Genomic DNA, 27,693 nt, shown 5'->3' with positions numbered 1-27,693 from the left:
ATCCTTTAAATCATAGTGAAGTTTTTGGCATTCAAGTTAGAAGTGTCTCAATTTAACACATCATTGGTTTGTATTATTAGAAATTTCATTGGTTTGTGGAGCGTATGATGGTTATGCTCTAAAATTGAAAGTACATAGACTCAGGACTTCTACAGTAGGCTGAGCTCTTATGCGGTTTCTGATCAGTGTGCAGCAACTGCCATGGCTTGTTAATAAGCACAGGCAAACCGCCATTAAAACCCTACTTGCCACCGTATAGAAAGATTTTTAACAGTACTTATTTTCTTGTTTATAGTTCTATATCAATCATGAAATGGGAACTGAGAGACCAGTAAATGTCATTTGCCACTTTTCGAGTGGCATGAATATATCATCTTCATTGCGTTTCATCACATTCATCTGTTTCCTTCCAAACGGGAGTAGGGGATTAGAGTGAAAATGTGTCTTGAATCATTAAAAGAAACTCTGCTTAAAATAGCAACATAAATTAAGCTAGCAAAATTGTTTCAGTTAATACTTAGTGTGATCCAAAGTCTTCTTTTACTGTTTTGAACTTTATTCCCAGAAAATTATCCTAGAACTCCCTCAGAATAGGGGAGACATTTTTTGGTTAAATTGTAAAATATTTTTACAAGCTTACTAAACTTTAAGAGGGTCTTTATTTGCTAACCATTATGGCTGCCTTCTCCACAGTATATTTGACAGGAACTTAACAAGGGTTTATTATGTCTGTAAAGCCCTAGCATGATACTTATTCTTTGTCATGTGCAGGCTATGTTAAATGTGCCTTCTGCCACGATCGTGAAGCTGTTTTTATTCAGATGGTGGTTTTCCAATCTGTGGGGAGGGTGGCTGGGTGAGCTGTATGACACTGTCTGATAATGAGCATTTCTGCACTCTTGTGTGCTGCTAGGAGGTTGTTACTTGGTACTTAAGATATGGTCTTTGCCTTTTCCCTTGATGGATTGGACTCATCTGTTGTCAGCCTTTTGCTTTTAAAGCCCAACGGCCTTCATTGTTCCTTGCTAAATAAAAAAGTATTAAAATGTTTGTGCTGATGTAGTGGAAGGCGCTGATGTGTCTGAAACACAGGTGGTTTCACTGGCTTCTCTCAGCAGTGTCCCATTTGCAGGGCAAAGCTGCGTAGCCTCAGCTGGGTGCATGCCTGATGGCACGACAGCTTCTGTAAGTAATGCTTGTAATGCTCCTTGGTCCTGCAACATGATGAGACATAGGCATGGCGTGTCACTGGGGTGGGTGCGGAAACAGCTGTACCTTTATCAGATAATGATGGGTGTTAAGTCACAGAATGGAAGAGGGTTTGCAAAACACTTGGGAAACCAAGTAGCAAAGAAGATGCCAAATTACTTCTTTCTCATGCCTGGAAGCTCCCAAGTAAGAGTGTTGTTGGAGCAGAAGTTGGATCCACCCTGCAGGTTACAAATTAAATATACTCATTTAATCTATTCCATGTGTTAAAATGCCACCGTGGTTGAGGATGCTCAAATCCAGCCCCAGGACAGGCAAGCAACTCATTAAGAGGTGCAAATCCTACCACAGTCATGCAGATATATTTGCCCAAGGACGCTGTGATGCAGGACATGTCTAGGATATATCTGGACATATCTGCACTGTCTACTTTGTGCTGACATTCCCCTGCAAAGTCTGTTTTCTTAATGGAGCCAAAACTGGGATCTGAATGAGTTGTACTTGAACGCAATTGTTTCTCTCCTTTTAATTAGCACTGGTTGAATACTATTAGTTGAATAATGTATTTGATGAATAATGCTGTTGTCCATCAAATAAATTATTCAATTAATCTTTTTTTTTTTCCATTAGCTAAACTATTCTATAGAAGGTTGCAAATATACATTGAATAATCTATTAGAATGATACATTGCTTTTCAAACATACTATACAACAAATAATTTTATCTAGTATTCAGCCAAGTTTTCACTTAATTAAAATTTGCATGTATATAACAACTGTGCCTGAAGTATCACAAAGAATTTAGGTTGTAGCAGACACAAGGTGGAGAGAAGTGTTTCTGTTATATGGATGATTTATGTTTCGTAACTCCTGTGCTATTGAGTTTTAACAGTATGTCAGGGATGCCAAGAGCTTCAAAGAATTTTTTTTTCTCTTCCTTTTTTTTTTTTTTTTTTTTTAAATAGAGTTACTTATAGTCTGGTCTCCAAATAAATGATACAAATTTTACCAGTGACGTGTGACCACCCTTGCCACAGAAGTGGTTTGCAGTCAGTTCATTGTAGAAGGGTCGAGAGTCAAGAAACAGAGGCTGAGGAAAAGAGCCAATTCTGTGGCAGATGGATTCACGTGGCAGGCACAATCTTCTCATCTGCACTGACATGCAGAGATCTCTCACTCCCAGCAAACAGCTCAAAGAACCCATCTCAGAAGGGCTGACTGCTCCTATCATGGTCCAAAATTGTGGGTGGCAGGAGACCCAGCTTCCAGATCTAATGTTTACACCAATAATTTGTGCAGGCAGTAGATGCCTGGAAAAAATCAAAACACATTTGGAAAAAGCTGTAGTGTGAGTAGCAGTGAGTACGGTGTAGTGCCTTGCTACTGCCTCCTTCAGATGTCCCCACCAAAACGTGTGTGCGTACATGTATGCTGGGGCTGGGAGGCAAAAAAGAATATGCCCAAACCCTCCTCTGGCTGTAAAAAAGGCACACAACTGGGCAGCCTGGTCTGCTTTTCCTCTTCAGCTCTTTGTTAAGAAACTCACCTTTCAAAAGGGAGTCTGTCGTGCTTCTAAACAGGATCTGTGCAACCAAAGACGGGGTTTTCTGTCCCTTACACAAATGGGCGTGTCCCTCTCGCACATGCACCTTGCCCCCTCCTAAGCCATTTCAGTTGGCACTGTTGCAGTTGGAAGAGCTCGTTTCATTTTGGACAGCAGGTGCTGGTTGGAGCCTGGCCCTGCTGCTGCACAGGCTGGTACCATCCATAGCATCCCTGCAGGGTGGGTAGAGCCGGTAGCCTGGGATGGGAGCCCTGCATCAGGGGCGTTGGGTGTCCGGCCTGAATCCCCTGCCGCATTTCTGCCGACACACTCCCAATGCAGGTAGCAGCTCATGTTTCCAAATGCGCCCTTGTCCCATTTTTGGAGGTGACTGAGGGCTGTGAAGTCTGGCTTTCAAAAGCCTTTAGGTGCCTCTGGGTTTTCAGCCTTGCAGGTTTGGCCAAGCTAACTCCAGCTCTCAGGACTTACTCAGAAATCAAGCACCCTCTCTGCCTCAGCACTTTTGGAAATCCCCTTGGTGCCAATGTGTGTTATTAAGACACCTGAATCCTCTTGACAGTTTGGCCCTAGGAGGTTTGGTGCAGATGGTCCCTCCCGTGAGGTGCTCTGGAAGATGAGCATCCTGGGGAGGGACACATGCGATTGGAGGCTTTAGCTGTGGAAGAGCAGAACTGCAGTGCACAGGGCTGCCCCTTGGGCATTTTTCATTGAAATTCACTTAAAGAATGAAAAGTCAGTGTTGTTTGGAGGGGAAGCGCGTCCTTTACTCTTGCAATTACATTTCTCTTTAGCTGCCAGTTAGTAAAATTAAAGAATAATTTAGAGGTCCAGAGGATCTCCATGAAGTATGAAATAACCCAGTCACCGCTGTGTTTAGGGACTTCAAAGACAGTCAAGGAGCCTGGATTGTGGCCATTAAGGTCATCTGGTTTTGCCTGACCAAAATCAAGTGGGTTTTGATATCTAGTTACTTGGTCAAGAACACTTTTTAAAGGGGAAAAAGAAAAAAATCCATTTATTCAGGAATTTAAGCCCTGGGGTTTATTGCTAACCCTTGGGAATGGATTTACAACAGCTCACCATCTCTCTTGTTTTGAATGTCTGTCTCAAAATGATGTAGGCTCTTGATCTAGCCAACTTGACTATGTCTTTTTATTAAAGTTGTACTTCCTATGATGGTGGATTTAATTTAATGCAAAAGAAATTGTGTCTAGGTGACATGATCTGACTGTGTTATGCAAACTCCTGCATTATGACATTCCTCTCACACTAACTAAAAGCTTTGTTGCAACATATTAATATAGAAAGGGTTATTTGTTTTGCTAGTAATAAAGGCTGTATATTTGCTGTTTAGAACTAGTAATAAGGTTGACTTTTACACAACCTTGGGGAGAAAGTTACGTTATTTATTTATTTTTGAAGAGTTAAAAATTAAAAATGCGTCTTGTGTATGTTCAGATGAGACGAGAGCGAAGGGGAGTACATACAAATTCCATCAAATACAATTAGCATAATCAGAGGCTGGATGAGAGCCACAAATGATTGCACAAGGGAAAAAAAAAGTAGTTCCTGGGATCTTGGTACATCGCCTGAAGCTGAGCAGGACGCAAAATAGTAAGAACTATTTTTACCCAAGGGCAATTTTTACTGATACTGCCCTTGCAAGCAGTTATTATTTTTATGGATTCTTTTTCTGCCCTAAATTTGTATACTGAATTATCCATGAGGAGGATAAATGTCAGAGCGGATTAAGATTAAATTAGGAACTAGATACTCCAAAACAAAAAAATCTTTCTGCTTCCTATGCACTCCCTTTTCTTTAGTTTAGGTTTTTTAGTGTTGTTGGGTTTCTTTGGTTTTTTTCCCTTTAGATGCCCCAGGCTGCAGCTACATAGACTGTATTTTCTTTTGAATCTTTTTACATTAAATTTTCTGCACAGATAACTTAACTTCCAGTATCCTCTGTTCTTTGGTTTAGGTCATCATTCTCTTCATAGAGTTCCTGAATTTCTTTCTTCTGCTTGTAATATAGCTGGATGATGTTCTTTGTCATTTTATTTATTTTTTTTTTTCCTTTTTCACTCTGGTTCTGCTGCAATGCACGCGAGGGCATAGTCAGAGAGTTTACAATGGCTCTTACCTTCCAGAGAGTGACGAGTAATTTAGACCACTTGTTATCCAGGGCTGCCAGACTCCAGCTTCTAACAGACCAATGGAGAGCAGTAGGCATGACACCTGAATTAGGTACCTGTATTACATTGTTTAACTGCTGCCCCTAGATCTTACCAAGTTAGTAATAATAACCCTACTGATGTTAGTAGGTAAAAGCTCAGCATTTAAAAATTCCCCCCATGTTGTACACAGAGCTTCTGCTTATCTGCAAGACAGTCTTTTCCCCTGCCTGCTTCTTTCTTTCCGAACTGGTGCTTTTTTCTGTCACTTTGTGTCTTATCTCGTATTTTCTCATCTTCTGCTCACCTCCTTTCCACTCCCTCTGACACATGCAAAAGCTCCAGAATAAATTCATGCACTTATACTTTATTAAATAGTCTTTCTCATATACATACTTTTCTGGTTCTTTTTTTTTTTTTTTTCCTGGGCTAGCTTTGGCATTCCTTTTACATTTTAATACAAAATATGTTCAACGATGTCTATTTAAATTCGTACATAGTTGTTTAAATGCTCCAAATAGTCCCTTTGAGAAGTTGGAGGAGTGCAGGGGATGCGGACGAAGGCAGCTGAGGATGACTTGTATTTAGCACATCTTCCTTTGCCCACAAAACTGTGTTTACAGGATTGATTTGACTGGTTTCTGGCTCAGAGCAGCTTCCAACAGTTGCTTAGATTTTAAAATAACTTGTAAAAAAAATAAAATAAAAACGATGCTTTCTCTCACTTTGTCCATTTAGAGATTGCTCCAAAATAATGCAAGCCAGGATTCCTGATGGGCAGGAGTCACTCAGTTGAGCACTACTGAAAAGTTTTTGAGAAGCAGGATTGTGAGCACATACAGCTGGAAATAGGAGTTCCTTCCCAGCGGGGAAGCTTCTGTTTTCTGAATATAAAAAAGATTTTGGGAGGCTTTTTTAAGTGTTTTGATTACACCGTTCTTTCCCTCTGGTACTCTTACAGTTAGGCTAATGCTACTAATGCCCCTGGGCTTGCAGCTCGAGGTAAGATACTGTGCTGGATGTGTGACAGCTTTTCCCAACATGGAAATGTCACAAGTTTAAAACCTCCCATTTTATGCCCTATACAGCTGTAAACAGGAGTTTTATTCTACTGAGAAAGGCAGATTTTTAGTTTGCTGGTGGAATTAGCTCTCCCAGCTAGATCTGAAAGGGCTTGAACTCCCTGAAGCTGGGTATTGAAAAGCTGTAGACAGTCACATTTTATAGACATTTTACTTCTATTAGCAAAATAATAAAAATAAAAAAAATAATAAAAAGTACAAACTGAGACCTACCTAGCTCAACCTTCAGTAAATAATTTAAATGTACCAATTTACTCGTGAAAGAGAAGGTAATTAAAAGATGTCTCAAGATGACTAGTTCCAGAGGCACATAAATAATTTTTTAAATAACAGTAACAGCAGTATCTTAACACCTTTCACCTCCTTAAGAATCACGAAGCTTTTTGGGTAGTAACTATACAGGGAGGACTGTGCCCACTGCTGAAGTGTGTACCGTTTGGTGCTGAATGCGGCCTTGGTGCCCTGAAGCCACGTGGGGATGGATGAGAGGGCTCCCCCATCTCCTCGAAGCGTCAGGGGATTATTAGGCAGGCAAAAATGTAATTACTGGAGCTGAAATTGGGCCAAAACAATGCTACTGTCAATACATTCTTGGAAAATGTGCCCTTTGATCGTAAATATCCATGAAGCAAGCTTGCCAACGGTATTGATTTTGGCAGTGGATTATCACTGACAGCCAGGATCTGCTGGCCTCCTGCTTTAAGCGATGCCTTAATAGGTTTTTAGACAAACAGCCAGGGTCGTACATCGAGAACAGCTCTCTAGGATATGTTCGTCCCCTCACAGGTTCCCTGAATGTGTTAGACTGACCACCTGAGAAATACTGTACAGACGTTTAGTGCCGGGGCAGTGAATCCTACATGTTTGGGACATGCTGGACCTACGCAGACCAGTTACACCAGCATCGTCGCCAGCTCTGTACAAGTTCCCATCCACACGGTGAGGCTGATCTTGCTCAGCTCACTTCCATCATGAGCTCTATTGAAACAAAGCATCACCAGTCTGACCTTCATGATAGGTTTTTTCCTTCAGTATCTACGCCGAGGAGACAGTTGCTGGCTTTAGCAAATATAAGACCTGGGTTTCAATAGCAGGCACATTAGGTAATGATGCTTACAAGCTGATGGTACTTTTAGTCTTAAATGAAGTTGAGTATACCTATGAGGAGGGTGTTGGTTAAAATAGTAAGATAAAATTTGAGAAAGTGCAAAATAATACCTGCACATCATCTAAATTATCTTTTTCTTTGTGTGCGAAATGCATTGAGATTGTACCCTGATCCTCGACTGACTATTCTGAGTTCTACTGTAATACAAATAATAACCAGATATTTAGGATAGACTAGAATTTACTTTTGGATCCATTAGCATTTCTGTTAAATCTGACAAATGATTTAGAAAATCTATATGAATACAAAGTGCCTGCTCATCATATTTTGTGACAGCTGGGTGAATACTTGACATCTTTGTGCTCTTAAAAGAACACATGCAAAGATTCAATTTAATTTATAGGGTTGAGGGAATTTATTTGCCTAATTTTGAGCCCACTAGCACATGATGGATTTGAAAGTTCAGTTCTAACAGGAGTATAATTGGGTTCTCATTTCACTTAGGAGAGAGTATGATAGAAAGGGTGAGAAGAGAGATAGAGACATGGGGAAAATAAAGTAAGAAAATGAAACTGAGAATACTCAAGAAAGAAATTGCAATGAGACTGGGGAAAAAAATGTAGCAAGGCAGAGCATGAGAAAAAGACCGCACATACAAATAAGATGTTTTTTAAGGGGACAGAAGAGAAAAAATGATGCATTCTTAATCATAATGCCAAATGTCTTTTGACTGGAAAGCACTGATGCTTTAAAATATACTCATCGTGGCAGCTGAAAAGAAAGATAAAATATTAAATCTTTAAGTTGTGGGAAGGGAGAGAGAAATGTTTCTCTCAATACTTTCTCAAGTTCAGTGAGTAAACCAGCTCCTCAAACATTCAGTCTTACAAGGATAGTCCTTCACTGTCAATATCTGGTGCAAACGGTGAGCAGCAGAGAGAGGACATGTGGCCATGGCCATGCAAACCAGACCTTGTGGGCAAGCCTCAAGTTTGCTGACCATCAGAAGTTAGTCCGATGTTTCCAGTGGTTTCATTTGGGGCAAAGACCAACCCAAACTCCAGAGGTCAGCTATTGCTTGCCAAAATAGTTAGCTTGGTCTGTTCCCTATATACATGAAAAGTCCTAGGGCAATCACAAGTGACTAAAATCTGGCAGGTGACAGATACCCATTCGCAGGATGAACGTGATGTCTGCTTACAGTTACTGGGCAGCGTATACCTAGGAGCTGAAGTGCTATTGAATGAACTTAGAAGAAAGGAGTCTTTCCATACGACTTCTGAATACTTCTATAAGAGACACAAGATGGGTGGGACAGTTGCTTTGGATCTGACCTGTTTACATGTGCTTTGGCCTTTGTTCAGATTACTGGCACATGCTTTTTTTTTTCTTTTTTCCTTATTTGAAAAATGGGGAGGACACTCTGCTTTGGTCCCTGATGTGCATAGTGTGATTGATGGCTCTGTAGCTTTCCTCTGCCTTGTGTTACTGAGGACCACTGCCATGCAAGTGGCACATCCAGCAGTCCCGTGCCCTTCCTCATGCCACTGTAGCATGTGGGGCCAGGGTTCACAAGCAAGACTGCCTGCCAACATCCTAAAGCAGCTTTATTAGAAGTCCTTAGGGAATACCTCTCCCCATCCCTTAAGTTTATATTTTAAACAATTCTCTTAGTGGAAGAAAAGGCCAGGAATCGAGTTTGGTTTCACTCTCTAACTTTTAGCATTTACATTTTCCTATGTACTACCAAATGAGCTGGCTTCTGATGTCCCCACCGTTTCTTTTGCCTCGCCTTGGACGCAAAGTCCCTCTGAGCTGATTGTTAATGGGTCCAGCTGAACCAGCATGAGCTCAAGCCATTTGAAGCTGCATCTCTGTTCAGTGCTGTAGGGCCTTGTTGGCTGCTCAGGGTTTAGCTCAGCACACAGTAAATGTAGGTACTTTTCCTCTGATACTTGTATTTACTTTGATTTTTACGTAAGAACTGCATTTCCAGCTGTATTACTGGCAACTTTCATTAATGTTCCTTGTTGAACAGTAGCTTTTTCATCTTTGTGCTTTGCTAACATTGTAGAATTAAATGGGGTTTTCTGTCTTTTTTATTGTATCCTGATATTCTGTCACCTTTTGATCTCTATGTAGCGCACATAGACTGTAAACTCCTTCAGGTACAGATTGCTGGGGGGGTGTATGGGGGTGTAATTTTTTCTTTAGAGGATGCCTACTATGGCAGAGCCCCAGGTTCTCTGGTACTGTGAAATAATAATAATAATAATAATAATAATAATAATAATAATAATAATAATAATAATAATAATAGCAGCATTACCCTTGTGATACCTGGGAAGAAAAATTTTGGTTAAAAATTTTGTTTAAAACTTATTGAGAGCTCTAGGAAGAGCTGGAAATGGCAACCTACAGACACAGCAAATGGCCCAAAGTACTGATACATTTCTGACTTTATACAGCAACTTCTGCTTAATCCGATCACTGGTTAATTTAATCCTGTTTCATTTGATTGGATCCCCTGGAACCAAATCATTTGTATTATGTTTTAGTCTGGTATTTCTGATCATTGTCTTTGTTAATTTGATCAGGATTGATTGAACCAGTCATTGAAAATAAATCACATAATTAATCAAATGCAGCATTAGAAAAGCAGATCCTTGGCTAGTCTGTCAGCTTTTACCTCTTCTTTTTCTTCCTCAGCCCATGGAGTTTGGACTTCCTTTAGAAAGAAGCAGATGTGAACATTTTAATAGCATCCACATTTCAGTAGTACAAGGGGAGAGATGTATATATACATGTTTATTTATGTATTTGGAATGGAATGGAATAGAATAGAATAGAATAGAGGTTCAGTAGAAAAAGACCTACAATTGTCTAGTCCCATTTTATATCTCCTCTCAAAGCATATTAATCTCACAAACTCTCGGACCCTTTCTGAGGCAGAGGTGTTGTGCAGGGTCTTGCTTAATGACTCAACTTTCTTAATGACTCAATGACTTGAAGGGAGTCAGCATGTGATCTGTTTGGATTTGGCACAGAATCATCAAATTAAAAAAAAACACTTTGTTCTAATAAGGTCTGGATAGACTGGTGCACAGTCAGTGCTTGCCTGGAGCTAATGGTTACTCCAAAAACTGTGCTAGGGGTGGGAAAGGAGATTTGGGATTTGCAACGAAGATGATTTTGATCTCTACCTGTTGTGTGGAAAGTATCCCATTTTTAACTATTTTTTTAAAAGTAGATGTTTGGTCCTGTTTTGACTCTTCTCTCACTCTGATCAATACTTGTGCCCAAAATTGGCCATTTTGTTCTGCACTGTTAGATATTTATAGATTTGTGTTCTAATTGAAGCTTTATTACAGCAAACCAAGCCTCTGCCTTCTGGAGGCGATGGTTGCACAAAGAACAGCCAAACTCCCTTTGCCTCTTCTGAAAGCCCCAGCAAGTTCAGCTGGGGACATGCTGCCTCTTAAGGGGTATTATCTGCAAAGACCTCACGCTGGTATCGCTGGCAGTTCATCCTGGGGGTTACAAGGGCACTGTCAGCCCTGCACCCATCCTAGCCGAAACAGTAGCTGCTGGTGGACCTGCAGCAGCGGAGGAGGAGAATTAGGAAGATCAGCTCATGACTTGCTGTTGTAGGTGAGGTATCCCTACCAAAGGTCGTTTAATTATAGCTTGTCCTTCCCTACATGGCTTACAGAACCAACCTGTGTTATTTAGGGCTCACTGTAACCCCTTCTCTCTCCCTGCCACCCTGAAGTTTCTTGAGTGGGAGATTATTTTTAGAGGCGGTTTACTTTGTGTTAACTTCCTAGAAGCAAAGAGAGTAGGAGGTTTTATGTTTTTAGTAGCATAAATTTTCTTTAAAAGATACTCTAACAGAGGATTTTCAAAAGCACAGAGTCTTTGCCAGGCTCCTCACCCTTGCTGGGTTTCCTCTTCTTAACGAGTCCAATGGCCCAAACTGGACACCTAGAAGAATTTCATCTGCAAGGAATAAAAAGTAAAGGAATGTAAAACAATTTGTTGTAGAAGGAAATCTAAGTAGAGCTTAATCCTAAGAGTACCCATTTATCCTTGGATGATAAACGGCTGTGTAGCACCATGGGTTGCCACAAACAGAGTAATATTGAAGGATCATCTGATTCATACCCCAAAAATGAGAGTGAGGTGCCTGGAAAAAATGGGTGGCAATGCAGCACGATTTTGGCAGGCCTACTAGTAACGCTAGCCACAGCTATACCATTATCTGTTTTTCTTTAAATTGTGTGGCTGTGGACAGCAAAGTATGTCTAATAGCCATTTGCTAGATTTATAGCTTGGTATGCAATGTGTTTGCCATAAATCTTTTAGAAGGATGATGGCTGAGGCAGCTGAAGCGTTCATGCTACTCCACAGATCAGTTCTGCTGAAGGAAAACAGAACTGGGCAGCTTCCTACTGGTAGCATGGAGATCCGGAAACAAAATGAGCAGGAATACTTTGATGTAAAACCTACAGAGCGGAAAAATTGGAGGAAATGGTGACTGTGTTTCCAGAAAAAACAAATATTAGCACTCTGTTGTAAATCAAATTAAATGACCGACCAATGTCTGATCCTGCCCTGAACTTCTTGTGTTATGAAAGCTATGAATCCAAATGGAAGCGGGGTTATATCTTGAGACCTCATTCTCAAAAAGGATCTGCCAGTCACGTCTGGTCGGAACAGCTTGGTGAATGTTTAGCTTCCTTTAAGAACCAACTGGGAGATTGATGGGTTCGAGCTGTTTCTGCACAGACTTGTTTGAGTCTCAAAATGCATTTTCATCTGTCTGCACAGAAAAAAAAAAAAAAAAAAAGAGATATTTTAATAAGAATCATTGAGATACATGGTTTTGGATTAAAAGGGAATGCAGTATATTATTTTAGTATTTTTTTACTGTGGAATACATTTGTGTTTCTCCTGCACAACCCAGTTTTTTTAACAAGACCAGAGCAATTACAGGAATAGCCAGATTTTAGATGTTATCTTTGTGTAGGAAAAGGAATGGATTATTAAAGTGTATAGCCTCTTTGAGAGATACAGTGCTCTAATCCTGTTTTTCACATCTTAATTTTAGTGACTGCATAACTTACCTTCATAAGATGCTCTTAATTGAACATTTCAATAGAATTTGAATAAAGTCTAATATATCTGGGATTCCTCCTCCACTCCTTTAAAATATGATGTGAAATTTATTAGTCTTAATGTACATATCCCAGAGCTAATTGTTTTATCTTGTAAATCAGTTTCTCCTCATCTTTTATACGGCTTTTACTTTCAGATTTAAAGAATAAATAAATCCTTGATTGAAAAGCTTTGTTGTTTTGCAGTAGAAAAAGGGGGGCAGCTTTGTAAATGTAAAAGGATTTTTAGTTCTTTTTTAATTATTTACAAATGCTGAGTTAAAGGACAGTGGAATTTAAATTATGCATTAAATTAGCATCTTACTGATGGAAGACGCTCAAAGAAAGTTGAAATTTTTAAATTGGTATGAGCCAAATTCAGCCACAATTTAATAGCTCAATTGATGTTGATGAACTTAAGGCAGTGATAAATCTGGACCTATAGGCTTTTGCTTTTCTTTTTGCTGTGAAAGGTAAGCATGCTGTTTCTACAGTACTGACTGTCCTTTTGTTTGAGAGTTGACAGAGTATACTTTGATCCTTTTTTTAGAAAAAGAATTCTCTGTTCTCCCTTAAAGAAAGCTTCCTGAGACCTGGATCAGATTATGGAAACTAAAGTGAGCACATAAAAGTGCTTGATAGAAAGTGAAATTTATGTGCAAACTAAATGTGCCCTTGATGATAGCCTTATTGATCAAGCCAAGTTAATAAATCAGTAGTATCATGCAGCACTCTTCAACACTCACAGGCTTATCTCGGTTTTTTGTTGGGTTTGGGTTTTTTTTCTTTTACTTTTTTAATGTGCCTGCTGTGTAGGCAGAGAACATGCACTTTCCTGCCACGGAGTGTGTACTACAGTTGAAACACTGAATTCAGAGGGCTTGAATGTAAAATGTCGGCATCCGATGCAACAAAAGGGAACATTTATAGCAGTAAATTAATACTGGGATTGGAGCCTAAAGTGGCACAGCTTTTACTTTATGAGTATTCCTTTCTTTATTTCTAGTGCTCTAGGCCCTGATCCAGAATGAAATTCAGGATCCTGTTTGGATAATTAAAAGAAATCCATGAGAAAGTTGGGAACAAAATGCCATACGGAGTGACTTCTGAACCTATCAATGGGCAGCATTTGCATTCAAGATAAATGTTTAGTTTTCAAGCAGTCTGCCGTTAGGTCATTCTTCAGTAGCTTTGCCAGTACACAAAGGTTACATCCTTTGTACGCTCTTGGGATTCTGGTGTGACAAGCACTTTTTCCATTATTACCCGTATTTTCTTTTGCCCTCTGACAAAAAGCACTTATGATGAACTGGGTTTATCTGTCTCTACCATGGAATGCCTGCAGGATCTCTGAGAGCCCTCTTGCATTGTGCAGTGCATGTTCTCTGTAGTACGTGCTGCCGCATTGTTCCTGATGTTGCGCGTTTTCTCCTCCGTTGTGAGATGATTTTGCATTCATAGCTTTGCTCTGATTTGGGGTTGATCTGCATGCCGACCATGTTAGCAGAGGAGGTTCTGCTCAGGCTAAAGTGGGGCTTCTGTGCTCGAACCCAGTGTCGTGCGCTGATGTCCCTGGTGTCCTGGAGCAGCAAGTGTCGCAGCCGGGACCTCGGTCCAATACCTCAGCTCCGTTCCCTGATGTTCTCGCTGAGAAACGAAGGCAGCTGGGTGAGTACCTGAGCCTCTGCTGGTGTAATTTGCCAAGACAGACTACAAAGTGGCATTTGTGAAGCACTTATATCATTCCATGGTCCCACATTCATTCCCAGCTAATACTGAGCACCTGACTGGAGCACTGGTGTGAGAACAGTGGTTGTCCTCAGCAGTGCAGCCACCAGAACGATACCACCTATGGTCAATCCACAGCCGCCTTCTATCCCATCTTTATCCCTCCTTTTCCATAACCTCATTCCTCCTCTTGCATCCGCAAGCCTGCAGCCAATGTCAATAGCGAGCCTTAGGAAGGATTAATGAGACAGTAGCAGTTGACCCATTCCCAGTGTGGAGTTATCTTCCATTACATGGTCAGAATTGGGAATTTGGCTGACTGTCTCCTTTAGGAGGATAACTGAGGCAGAAATGCAAATGAGATAGCGAAGAGGCTCAGTCCAGGAAATATGCGGTTGATGCTGGTGGGGGGCAGAAGCTGGACATGTGTATGCATCTGCCTTCTTAACAGCTTACAAACTGGGGGGTGAGAAGCCCCCATGCATAGAGCGGGGATCAGGGCTGGGTAAAGGTAGTTGTGCTGTGCCTGTCTGGGACTGTCATGAGTGGGTGGAATGCATCTCACTCAGAAGAGAGAAGCAGAAATGTGTTTTATTGAGGTAGTTCAGTAAGTTCAATGGAATTTAACAAAATTTTAACAGTGATTTACCAAGGTTCAATAAGTTTGATGGCAAAGTTTATCTTATTAATTACTGCATGGAAGAAACGTGGAAAGGAAAATTAAGTTAAAATGTTTCAGACAGACCAGAGACACAAACGGGTAAGGAACGCCCTCCCATGGAGTCACAAGGTTCAGAGTGGACCCCCTTGCTTTCTAAATCCCTAATGGAGCTTAGATGCGGCCAGGTCCAATCTTGAGTCTCAGACTTGGACAATGGTTTATGTCTAATAGAAGAAATACAGAGTGAGGAAGACCCTTCTATTGAGTCACAAGGTTTAGAGTGGACCCTCTTGCTTTCTAAACTCCTTATGGAGCCTAGGTGCAGCTAGTCTCAAACATGGATAATGTTTTATGTCTAATGGGATTATCTATACAAAGTTTAAAGTAATTAATATTGAGTAGCTACCTGGATTAGTAATGTTTTATTAGCATTAATTTAGCATGCTATCAGTCACCAAAGATCTGCCATTGGTAGAAGGTCTCTCTACTCAAGGAGCAACCTTGAGAGGTGTCCCAGCTCAAGGGGAGATCACCACCATGCAGCCGTGCTGCCTGGCTGGAAGAGCTCAAAGGAGCCTCACTTAGGCTGTCATATTTATGGAATAAAGTGGTTGGCTCATAAGCAAATTACATGTGATGGGAAAGGCATGCATGAGACTCCTTGTACCCACAACTTCCTTTGCTCCTTGATAAATGAGTCTTGGGAAAGCCACCCGCTATTCATGTATTAATTGCATGATTGGTGTTCCAAGCCCATCTGCATCACATCGATGCTTACTGTGTCACTCTGCTCCTTTGTGGGTTTTCAGAGAACAGGTTGAAACTGGAGAAGTTCTTGGCCTGGCTACAGCTCAGGACTTTACCTCCTTTGGAGCCTGTACCAAACTACCGCTAGTTTGGTTAAGGGGTCACAGAATCACACCATGGTCAGGGTTGGAAGGAATCACTGGAGATCATCTATTCCAACCCCCTGCTAAAGTAGGTTCACATAGAGCAAGTGAGTGCATCCGACACAGGGACATGGGCCCCACTGCACTCATGGGTTTCTCCTAGCCCATATCATTAACCTCCAGGTGGGGAGTGTCTTTAAACCATCTGAAAAACAGGAATGGATGCAGACTGTACCCTCCTGCGTAGCCACATGTCTCGCCTGGAGGCTTTACCTTAGTGCTCCAGAGCTCACACTGCCTGATGGCTCATCACTGGATGGTGTTTAAGATGCCAGTATTAAGTTATTCTCTCCACTCAAGAGGGAACTCAGGCTTTTTTTGTCTTTTATGCAGGGTAGCAACATTTTTCCTATGAGTTAACTGTATTATTCTCTTTCTTGCTGCTCCCACATTAGCTTTGGAAAGAGAAAAACAACACTGTGTCATCGCAGAATTGCCTGGTGATGGGAACTATAAGGTAGATAAGTTCTTCTCTCCACCCATGAGCAAGTTCTTGAATGAGGTTTTACTACAGAACAGCTCTTTCTGTTCCTCTTGCATGCTGGCCTGTCCATATCTCTTAGGCGTTTAATACATTACAGTACATCCATCTCTTAAAACAACGGTTTCATTTCCATAGCCGAGCCCAACAGCCACTGCTAGGGAGATAATGCTGTCATCACTGCATCTTTAAAAGCACTGCATCCATCCTTAAGAGCTTTTTTGACCTCTGACTAGACTTAGAAATGTGCTAGGGATCCTGTCCAACACGGTATAGGAATTTGTCCCAGATGAAGATCTGTCTTGATGTGGTTCAGATTTTACATGCATGCCTCATGCACACAATACCTGTTTCATGCAGTATTCAGCAGCGTGAACTACAAATTAGACCATAAACTCTTTGGTGCAGAGGCCACTAAGCTTTTTAGAACACCAGACATGTTCAGGCTTAAAACCCAACCAGTCATTACTTGTTAGAGCAAGGCATAGCTAACGGCTTTAAAAGGAATTCCCTCATTAAATTCAAGTTGCTTTTAACCATGACAGGCCATAAAACCTGAATCTGTGGGAGGGAATGTTTTCCTCTATGCACGCGTGTGTCTTAGCCTTTTTATTTTCAATGGGGAGAGAAAATAGAGTGGGTTGCATATTGGATACATTATCTTAGTATTAAGCTGCCATTCCCAATCTCTTTTGGATAATTGGAACAGAGAATCGCTACTTCTCATCCATCACTTTAAATGAAGGCCTTAGTAAAATAATTTTGGTCGCTAGGAACCACAAATAGGTTCCCTCTATCCAGATTAGTTCTTTTTTGCTCATGCAACTGTTTGAATAGGTCTTAGCACTCTAAGCCATAGCAGGAAGTATGTCAGCAGTTTTGCAAGCCTTTGGGGAAATTCCTCAAATGTGTTTGTAAGGACCTTCCAGGATGTGTTTGGTGATGTTGAGCCTGGGGAAGATTGTAGTGGCATTTTTGTTGTTGGATTTTTGTCATTGTTCGGTTGGGTTTTTTTAAATTCCACTAACATACTCTGTAATACTGGTAGTAGTACAGGAGGTTTTATGTTTCCATTGATGTAAACAAGGTCTTACTAAAAGTTTATCTTATTTCATCAAAGATTTGTAAAACATTGGATGTGAAGTCAGACTTAGCTGTAGCTATGCCTCCTGAACACCTAATAGTAACCATGTAAACTGATGCAGTATAGACTGAATCACTGATTCTCAATCTTTAGCACAAGCTGATTGCTGTGAACCCACGAACTTTCTTGTGGATATTCTGAAAAGCCCCATGAATCTGAAGGTTTTTAATGTTTTAATTTAATAAGGTTCAGTGGACCAGCTGTACACCAATTACTGTTGCCTATGGGCCATGGTTTATGACTGTTAGAGCTACAAAAAAATCGACAACCTGGCAACTTGTCTGTGTTAGTCTCATGTAATTCTGAAATTGTTCCATCTTGCTCCATTCTGCCTGTACATCTGTATTGCAGTTAATTTCCTTAAAACTGGGAGATTGCTCATTGCTGGAGTTCGAAGTGCCAGGCATGAGGTGAAGTGCAAGCTTCAGCAGAAATTTTTTATTGGTTCTTAAGAGTTATTTCAAACAAAAGAGGAAAAAATTCCTCAGATTTGGATTTGGAGTACTCTATCCATGACAAAGAGCACAGATTGAGGATTTTTGGGGTACTACAAAGATGCACATAATTGTGTTAGTAATCTTTGTAGGCTGCCATCAATTTCAGGCAATTAAATAGCCAGTGCTGCTGTTGACTAGCCAGGCTTCAACAGACCTTTCAGAAACCTTCTTGTCTTTTCATGTAAATAGACATTTGGCAGTACTTTTAAATGTATACCCAGTAGATTTTCTAATGCATTTCCTTTTTTCATGAGTCTCGTGTTTAATTCAAACAAGTATCTGACATGAAAGCTAAAGATAAAAGTGTAACATTGTACAATTAGTTTCTGTGAAGTCTGCAGATCACTAATGGAACACATCTCTTCCCCCTGCACAACTAGCATAATACAGGCCATTTTTTGGTCATTTGTGTTGTACATTAAAGGCATCAAATAGAGTGCTGTCATGTGCCTGAGCGCATGGACAGAAAGTTCCTTTGTTTGATAACGCTGGAAATAATTTTGCTTTCCAGATACGCAAATCAATAATTGCTGCAATCGGATCAGACATGTAACACTTGTAATGTAACCCTTCATGTATTAAGAAAAATAACGTAGAAATTAGATCAGAGACCAGAAGTATATATATATATTTTAAAAAGAAGTTCAGTAAGCTGTTTTTCACCACCGTTATTGTCTAATCTATGTTTCAGGTATGTGTGCTGTGATTTCATACCAACTAATCTCTAGCTCTTTCTGATTAAATAAATACAAGCTCAGGAGTACAGTTTGAAAGCCATGTGCTGGACTTGTGCATTTAAGTCCACTGAGCCTCTAAGAAGCAGGGTTCGTGAGCATATTTAGTGGGGAAAAAAAAAAAATTTAAAACTAGCATTTTGTGGAATCAGAGCAGAAGTATTTATTCACAGCAAACATCCAAACCTCCTTCCTCTTTTTAAATGTTCAGAATATGGAATTTAGATCTAGATATGGGTGCTAACTCCACCAGTTTTAAATGTGTCTGATCTGGTGCTCTAGTTTTTTGGAAAGCAAGCTTTCAGTTGCAAAACAGGCAACTGGTTTTTGTAGGATTTAGGAGAATTCTGTCACATATTCCCTTTCTTACCCATTCTGTACAGAACATATGGGTTCCTTTAAAATTATAGCATGTGTGTGGTTCTGTATTATTTAAGGTACAAGAATATTTTTTCCTTATTTTAGATCAACACTGTTTTAAAGCAGCTTGGGGATGTAACAAAGTTACACAAGATGCTGTACATCCTGACAATGCACACAATAATGAGAAGTATGTATTTCAAACCCACTTATAAGACCCAGTTCATACAACAAAGAAATGCAGCACACAGGTGCCACATGTGGAATGTACAGGGCATGATTTGAGTTCTGAATCCTCCTGTCTATCTTTGATGATTCATAAAAATGCCCAGTTCTCTATATTGCATTTACTGTTTTTTAAAGCTTTTCTTCAGGATAAATAGTAGTGTTTCTGGGGGAAGTATCTTAGCTGATATATAGGCAGAGAATGCTGGTGGTGCTTTTGGGTTTTTTTTTCTTTCTTTTTCTACTGTAGAGTGCTTTGGCCACTGTTAAACAGTTTAGCTAGATCCAAAGGGATACTGCTAATATGAACTGGTAAACCACCAACAGCATTATATCCTCCCCTGTCAAAGACCTTGTACAATGTAAAAGCTAAAGGTGTTCAGATTAAGCCTTTTCTCAGGACAATTTATAAATAGAAAGCATTTCAAAACTAAGATTTATTTCTTTTCCTCCTGCCCTTTCTTTGCCATGAATACAACAGAACAAATCTTAAAGCTCTTGCTTGTCTGCATGTCCTCTCTTTTTGCCTTCCTGACTTTTCTGCTGCAAAAGTTGTAGATGTCATCGAAATGGTGGGGGCAGAAGGAAATGTGAATCTAAAATCTGGATATCATTGTCCTTGGTGCCAGTAGAATAGAAAAAAATCTGGAGAAGTTAAATGACAAATAAAAAAAAAAATAAAAAATAAATAAATTAAAAATCAACAACCAAAAAGCCACCTTAAATAACAAAAAGACCCCCAAAACCATGGAAAAAAATAAATTGATGCATTTAAAAAAAAAAAACAGTAATAATTTGGAGACAAGCTGAAAATTCTAACTTAAAGATTCTATAGAAAAAGACACTAAGAATCACATTTCCCTCTGAACATTGCATTTAATGAAGTATAGCATTTCTAGCAAGGAAAATATTCCCAATGTGGCTTATGGAAGCAAAGAGAGCAGCACAGCAAAAACCCTATCTTCCACCAAGGTCTGCACCCAGAATTCCTGACTCCCAGAGCCCAAGGAGGATAAAGCTCGGGTGGAAAAGGGAGTGGGTGACAGGAGATGTCAGAGGCGCTTGGATGAAGATGGGAGCATTGGAGCAGGGCAGAAGAGCTAACTAGGGTATTGCTGGAGGAGAAGGGAGGGTCAGGAGGAAGCAGGCACCTCCAATGGATGTAAAGACAGGAGAAATGAGTGTTGGGCTTGGGAAGGTGTGCATGTATTTGCAGAGGTCATAAATGGGTCTGCTAACGACTTCTTTTCATAGGGTGATTGAGGTACTGGTGATAGGGGAAAAATGCTGCTGGTGTTGACAGAGATTTCATTGGTACTATGTGACCCAGGGCATTTATGGAGCTGCCTTACTTCCATCTTAGAGCTAAATTACTTCCCAGATGTAAGGCAAACAAGCAATCGCTCAGACTGGTCTCCTGTTCTTTATGACTTCAGCCCTCAATACGCATTCAGCAATAAGCAGCTGGTTCCGTTTTCTTGGTTTAGAGGTTCTGACATCAGTAAAAACAAAACAAAAAAACTTTTAATCTTCCAGCAATGAAATACACTGCAGAGTTAAATAAACAAGACCTGTTGGAGCACCCTTGTTTTCTACAGGCCTTTTCTCAGCAAAGGCATGGTTGTTTGGGAAGATCTCTTAAAACCGCAGGGGGGGGACTGGCTTAGCATTTAAATACATGTGATAGTTTCTTTATCAAGAAATCTCTTTCAGATCATATCCCCTTTGATGATTATTTAGCCCCAGTCCTTCCCCTACTTTACAGTTATTTTAACATCTCTGAAGAACTGCCAGCATACTCACTTTAGTGGCCAATGACTGTTATGCTCTTTTTTTTTTTTTTTTTTTTATTGGCATTCAATTTTAAGGGTTGACAGACAGTAAATACTAAGCCTTCTCTTTACTGTTCTACAGTAATTTGTCCTGTGGTTGTAAATAAGTCTCTCTTGTTCTGTCTTCTGCTAAACAAAACTCACTATTTTTGGAACAGACTGAGCAAACAGAAGATTGTCCCATTTTATGTGAGCTGTGACTGAATGGATATTACCATATCTGGGGGGGGGGGGGGGGATGTTAATTTTCAAGGTAAAAGAAGCAACTTATTTCTGAAAATGCTAGTTTGTTGGGGATTTTTTTTTTTAAGCTTGATCTATTAAATTTCCAGAAGTATATTTTTTTCAAATATATTGTATTTTCTATATGGACTTGCCATGCAAGCCTGGAGGAGAATGATATTTAAAGATCTTAGGATATCTTCTTGGCCTGTAACAAACAAACAAACAAGTAAGCTATTAGCTGCGAGAAACTTTAATTGTTCCCAATAGTCTAAACATTTTTATTCTGTATTTTTCTCTCTCTTTGGCAGACGCCTTGCATTTCCAAGACTGAAAATCAGCCTCAAGGACTTGCAACAAGCGTCAGGTGGGGACAGACACCCATCAATCAGTCCACACCCTGGGACACTGATGAGCCTCCATCTAAACAGATGAGGGAGAATGAAAACCCAGGTATGTTTCTAATCTTATTTGTAATTCTACAAGGGAAAATCATTCAAAGCAAATTCAATGCACTATCTCCATTTACCTCCGTAAATTAGACTTCATTGTGAGCCCTGTCTTTATTCTTTAGCAGGTTTTTTTCTCTCATTGTAAAGACCCCTCAAGTTTCTTCTGTGCTGGGGCTAATATAAATGTATTAAGATGCCTGCAAGTTCATTAGAGTGGTGTTTTTATTCTCCTTCCCTGCCTTCACTAGAGGAAAAGGCACTCTGTAATACTTTAAGACCTCTTTTATGTCCAGAACTACCTGAAATGATTTCCAGCTTCCAGACACATATCATACATTGTGCTACTATGCCAGACGCCTAATTACAATCTCTTTGTAGTGGCTGGAGCACCGTTATTATACACACAGAGTGTTTGTCAGGGAGCCGTGAAAGCACGGCAGGGAAAGAGGTTAATTTTCTTGGAAGCGTGTGCTTAAGCCGCATAAAGCGCAAAATACATAAAGCCGCAAACATGCCGCATGTCACCTGATGAGTATTTTTAACAATTGCACTCGCATCACCATAGCGGTTTTATGCACTTACTGGCTGAGAATGGTTCCAGGCCCTGAACCGCTGTAGATATCACGGAGGAGAAGGGCTCGTCAGCACAATTTGGTAATGGAGGCGGGTGTGCAGGCAGGGAAGGCTGGGGGTGTTTATTTTTTTTCTGGTCTCCCCCGTGTTGAACCCCACCACCATTGATTGCCTTCCTTCATGCCGCAGGTGCTGCGCCCTGGGTCACCACAGTGGCGGCCGGCAGCCAGCCCGCCCTGATCACGCACTCCTATGGCATGACGCAGCCGCCCACCTTCAGCCCAGCCGCCAACGTCCAGGCCCCCATCATCGGCGTCACACCCTCCCTCCCTCCGCACGTCACCCCCCAGCTCCCGCTGATGCCGGCCCACTACCAGCTCCAGCCGCAGCCCTCCCAGCCCCTCAGCAACATGGTGGTCAACCTCCAGAGCCAGCCCTTGTACACCAACAGCCAGCCCCTCAGCATGTCCTCCATGAGCGGCGTGGGCCCGGTGGCCCACCCGGGCCCTGGGGCAGTGGGCAACGGCCACCTGGCCTGCCCCATGCTGCCACCACCGCCACCGGCCCTGCCCTCGGCGGCCCTGCCCAGCAGCGCGCCTGCCACCAATGGGCAGGCGGCCGCCCCGCTGCCCCCCAGTGCCACGGGGGGCCCCGACAACAACAACGGGGTGCAGATGCTGCGGACTATCGGCGTGGGGAAGTACGAGTTCACGGACCCCTGGCACCCCAAAGGTAAGGCGGGCTGGCTCAGCCCCGCGGGGCGTACAGGCAGGGGCAGGTGGTGGGGCCGAGGACAGCGGTGGGCCCCCTGCCCCCCACCGCTGTCTTCGGGCCCGCTGGCCCAGCTCCGGCATCTGTCTCCGCGCTTTTCTTTAATGTGTGGCTTTTATGAATTAGCAATGATAAAAGCAGTGCATTAGAAAGAGGAGGGGTGAGGTGTGGACGTATTTTGTAGTGTAAAACAGCTTCTGGGCCTGGCAGACAAGCTGGTGCTCCCAATGGTAACGGGGCCGTCATCCCATGCCCTCCCTCTCTGAAACAAACACCTCTGCTCCCATCCGACCACGTTCCTTTTGGCTTCAGTTGTGCGGTAGTCACAACACTAACCTCCTCATTCAGCCGCTATCTTCTTCCCCCTCTGGTAGGAGCCCAAGCCAAATGCAAATCACTCTGCTGACTGAAGCTGAACAACCCAAAATGTTCACTGTTGAGGGGAAAAGTCTTCATTACCAGCTTCATTGGGCTCAAATGCTGCAAAACACCCTGAGTAGTCATGAGTGTTCCTGAGAGGTTGACCTTTTCTGATAAGTAGTTTGTAAATGAGCCACACCATTGGGTCACACTGGAGTGTTATTTCCGAGTGCCTTACCCTAGACACTTCAAAAATACCTACGCTCTGTGTATTTAGTTTCTAATTTCATTTGCAGACTTTTCCCTGCCTCCCTTAAAAATCACGACTGTGCCACATGTGCAGGTAAAGCGAAATGCAGCTTACAGAAATATAAATGCAGACCTATCAGCAAAATCAATTCCATTGATTTTTAAAAAAACAGCACCTTCATTAAGTCTGTGATATTTTATGTATACATTTGTATTCAGGCACAATCCATGTGTAAATTATTTACTTGCCACAAGCTATTAAGTTCTATTGTGTAGCTCTGTATTAAAGACAAGGAATCTCTATTAAAAATGGTTAGTCCAATAACTCTTCCTGCTCATTACATAAATTGTACTTTGGTATGTGCAAACCCTTACCAAATGTCTCTCAAAAAGGAGTTCAGGCGCAAGCTCAACAGTACTTTTCTAAAGCTAGATGTTTGGACCACGTTAAAATTTTCAACTCCAAGCCCCAAATATGATGAGAATGCTTGCTGGATGGTGAGCTTCTGAATTTTTCTTCAAGATCTAGATGGGCTTTAACTGACATCAGCCAAGTCAGGTAGCCAAAAATAGACCAACAATTGGTTTGTAAGAGTTTTGTTAATTCTTTCCCTTTTAAGAAAAATCAAAATCCACAAAAGCCATTTGTCAGGTCAGGTTTATAAGTTACAGAAGGAGAAAGGGGAGAGATTTATATTCTAATACTGGTAGACTGAGCTGTAGTACTTCTGTTGAATGTCTCTCTCCTCCATGGAAGCTATTTGTCTTCTAAAAGGCGTCATCTCCACTTTTCATAGCCACCTATCCCAATTTACTGCACTGGATACTTGGATACATGATCAAATTAACACAATTTAAAGGATTACTTGGTGTCATTGGAGACGTGCAAATACACAATACAAGGGAAAACACATAAGCTTAAACCACTTTCGCTGCGGTAATTTGATCACATATCTGAGCCCTAGTGACACTAACCTAGTGAGACAAATGAGCACGTCAGTGACTGCACACTTGAGGTTAGGAATACTCTTAAATGCCTTGCATACTTAGGGCCAGCAGCATCAGCTGTTATTTACTCTTCTTCCATCAATTAACCTTCAGCATATCTCTGGCTAGCAGATGAAGTAAACTTCAGATCAGAACCTAAGTAAAAAGATCATAAAATATTTAATAAGTCTTTTAATGTTTGATTTGCAAAGTCTTAGTCAGCATTCTTGCTTAAACTGCTCTAAACCCTAGTCTGTCTTAATTGTCCAAGTGCCACTGAGTGCAGTCAGCCGAGGAGGTGTTCATTAAGGTGAGGAGGAGGGTTCCTCGCTAGAGTATGCCAGGCACGTCAGACCTAGCTCTGGTCTGGTATTTGGAAACCTTTGTCCCTAGGAGAAGCTCATAAGGAGAATATTAAAACAAGCAGTATTTCTAATCTGTGACAACTGCTGACACACTGGCCATACTGTCCCTTATAAACTGCAAGCCAGACAACTGTTTTCCCAGGGATTAGCTAGCTTGTCTATGACCATCAGCTATTGAGTTATTCCTGTTGCTGTAGTGGTTAAAAACAAACAAATGCAAGATCACAAAGCATGCATATACAAATGTCTCATAAGCAGGACCTATTTTGTAGAGAAAAAGTAATCTCTTCCTCCACTTCCAAACTCAAAAGTCCTTGTGTCTAAAGCTATAGTTCTTCTTGTCAAATCTAAAGTTAAAGAAGATACATGTTGGGTTTGGTTGTTTTGAATGAGAGAGAAAGAATCAGGAAATGAAGACAACTGGGTGTCTAACCAGACCTTTAAACTTTGCTAGGATAAGATTCTTAGTATAAACTGTATGGATTCCAATTTGTCTCGATTTTCAAATTTTTTATTTTTTTTTTAATTTCTGCCCTCAGGGATTTCAGTCTCTAAAGCCTGACTGATTTCACAGTCTTACATGATAGGCACCTTTTTCTTCAGGAAATAATGGAAACTATGAGACAGTACTAAGCTGTTCAAATACACAAGTTCAAACTAGTTCTCTAAAAGTTTCATTTAAATATTCTCTCTTTCTTGGGGAACCTTGGCCAGTATTATAATAAGAGCCACTGCTAATGGCCTTAAGATCTATCTCATTATCCTGAGATCCTCTGTATTATTATTTCACTTGACAATCCAGTCTTGTGCAGGTTTGAATAATTACCCAACTATCCCTTAAGTGAAAGAGCAGTTCTTGCTGGCTAGCATGATAGACTTTCTTATATTTTTAGACTTTATTAGGGAGCTGATTTGAAATGTCATGTTTTATTTCCGAAATTTATGTCATTTCAAGGCTGTGTACTTGTTTGGGCCATATTATGCTGTCTTCATGTGGAACTAGGTTTCTTACTTGGCTGTTTCTAAGCAAAAATAAACAAATATGTTAACAAAAGTTAAAGGCACTGCTAGTACGCAATCTCATTTGCAATAGGTCAAGAGATCTCATTTACTTGACTGAGTCATTTCCATGGCTCTGCAAAAAATACATTTTGATAACAAGACTCATATAAAACAGATGTGTCATTCTCTTTACAGTGTCACAGCTAATTCCTAAGTAATTCCATTGAAACTACTTGTAAGAAAATACTTTTTTGCATGGATTAGTCTGGATGGGTTATATTTTGTGAAGGGATTTTTTATTGCTTCTGTAATATGTTAAATATGAATGTTAAGTTTAGCTACATGATCCATTTACTTAGTGAATTTATAAAGCAGTCACATTATGAGAGACATAAATAATGTTTCAATGTAATTATTGCTCTTAGCAATGTGTGAAGAATGTAGAGCTGCCTTATGAAATGCATGGGATCCTTCACCACACACGATCAACAGCAGTGTCAAGAGTTGTCTGGTTTGGCTTGTGATTGCCCTTTGGATAGGATTTATGCCAAATACTCCTAGCTGACTTCAAAAGCCATGTCACCTTAACACAGATATGTAACCTAATATTTTAGAACAGAATCAGCCCTTGTTTTCTTTCCGTGTCCTAAGTCTTGCTCTGTAATCTAAAGATTAAATACCAGGGCAATTAATAAAGCAGAATATTCAGAACCATGAAGGTGTTCATTGTGAACATATTCAGTGAAGATCCACTGAAGTTTTGCATAGCCAGTTTTTTAAGTGGCTTCTTCAGAAAATACAGAGTTGCGAATAATATTCAGGCATGATTTCAGTATCTTCAGGCTGCACGGTGTGCCAGCACAAGTTGTCGTCTGCACAACATGCCTGCAGAGAAGACAGAGGGACAGCAGTCGTCCCTTCGTTTTTTGACACAAGGTACTGGTACCCCGTGCCATGGCACACTGACAGAGACCGATGTCTGTGTGCCTGCCAATCCTGGTGAGCCCAAATGGAGAGAAATTAATCAGTCTGATGAAGGACTGGAAGAGATTGGTTTCTTCGCAGAAATAACTGAGTAATTGAGATATAGTCCTTGACTTTTTCGTAGGGCAATATGCTTCTTTATATCCGAGACTTGTAGTAAATCCAAAACTGAGCCCTTGGTGGATAGCCCTGCGATATGTAGGACATAAACATTCCAGTTTGGATCCTGGGATCTGTTATACATTTGAAAAGGCACTTTCTTCATGAATTTGATATACTTTGAAGTGTAGTTGCTAGCACAAAAAATGAGGAAAATACAGTTCTTCATTGCAGCACTTTCTCCTGCAGTGTAAAATTAGCCATGGACATCATGGGTTTTAATTTGTGGATGTTCATGGATAATATTGACGTTTGTTTCCATAGTATTTTTGTTCTATAATTCTTTGGTTTGCAGTCCTTAACTAGTGGGAAAAGAAATCAGATGCTAATTAGTGTTCAGAATGTAATGACTGTGGAAACATAACAGTATCAGAAATAAAATCTGAATGTTAATCCTTGTAGGACTAATTTCTTAACACTTCATTTTCAAGCATCACCAAATACCATGAACTAAACAATAACAAAACTACAAACGAATACTGTTGCATCATCACTTATTGATTGCACCCTTCACACTTGACTTTATTGCATTGGAATTCTCATTAGACCTCAGACAATATTTACTTTCCTTAATCATGAATAGTAACAAGGCAGACTACAACATTTTGTCAATAACCATCAACTTTTTCTTCACAAAAGGCTGAATTTTCAAAGGGGTTTCAGCTTG

General features: G+C 40.7%; 1 protein-coding gene across 2 annotated transcripts in view; it reads left to right on the top strand.

Annotated features, from left to right (window-relative positions):
* KLHL29 (kelch like family member 29) overlaps positions 1-27,693 on the top strand; it is a 405,699-nt gene that overhangs the window by 240,490 nt on the left and 137,516 nt on the right. For both annotated transcript variants that reach the window (XM_055810705.1, XM_055810704.1), the window contains exons 4-5: positions 21,436-21,577; positions 22,339-22,881. In XM_055810705.1, the coding sequence (XP_055666680.1) occupies positions 21,436-21,577; positions 22,339-22,881 (685 nt within the window). The remainder of the gene's footprint in view (positions 1-21,435; positions 21,578-22,338; positions 22,882-27,693) is intronic.

Source organism: Falco peregrinus, chromosome 7, assembly GCF_023634155.1.
Source record: "Falco peregrinus isolate bFalPer1 chromosome 7, bFalPer1.pri, whole genome shotgun sequence".
In the NCBI taxonomy this organism is placed as follows: domain Eukaryota; kingdom Metazoa; phylum Chordata; class Aves; order Falconiformes; family Falconidae; genus Falco; species Falco peregrinus.
Note: the sequence above shows the minus strand (reverse complement) of the source record. Positions and strands in the feature narration are given on the sequence as shown.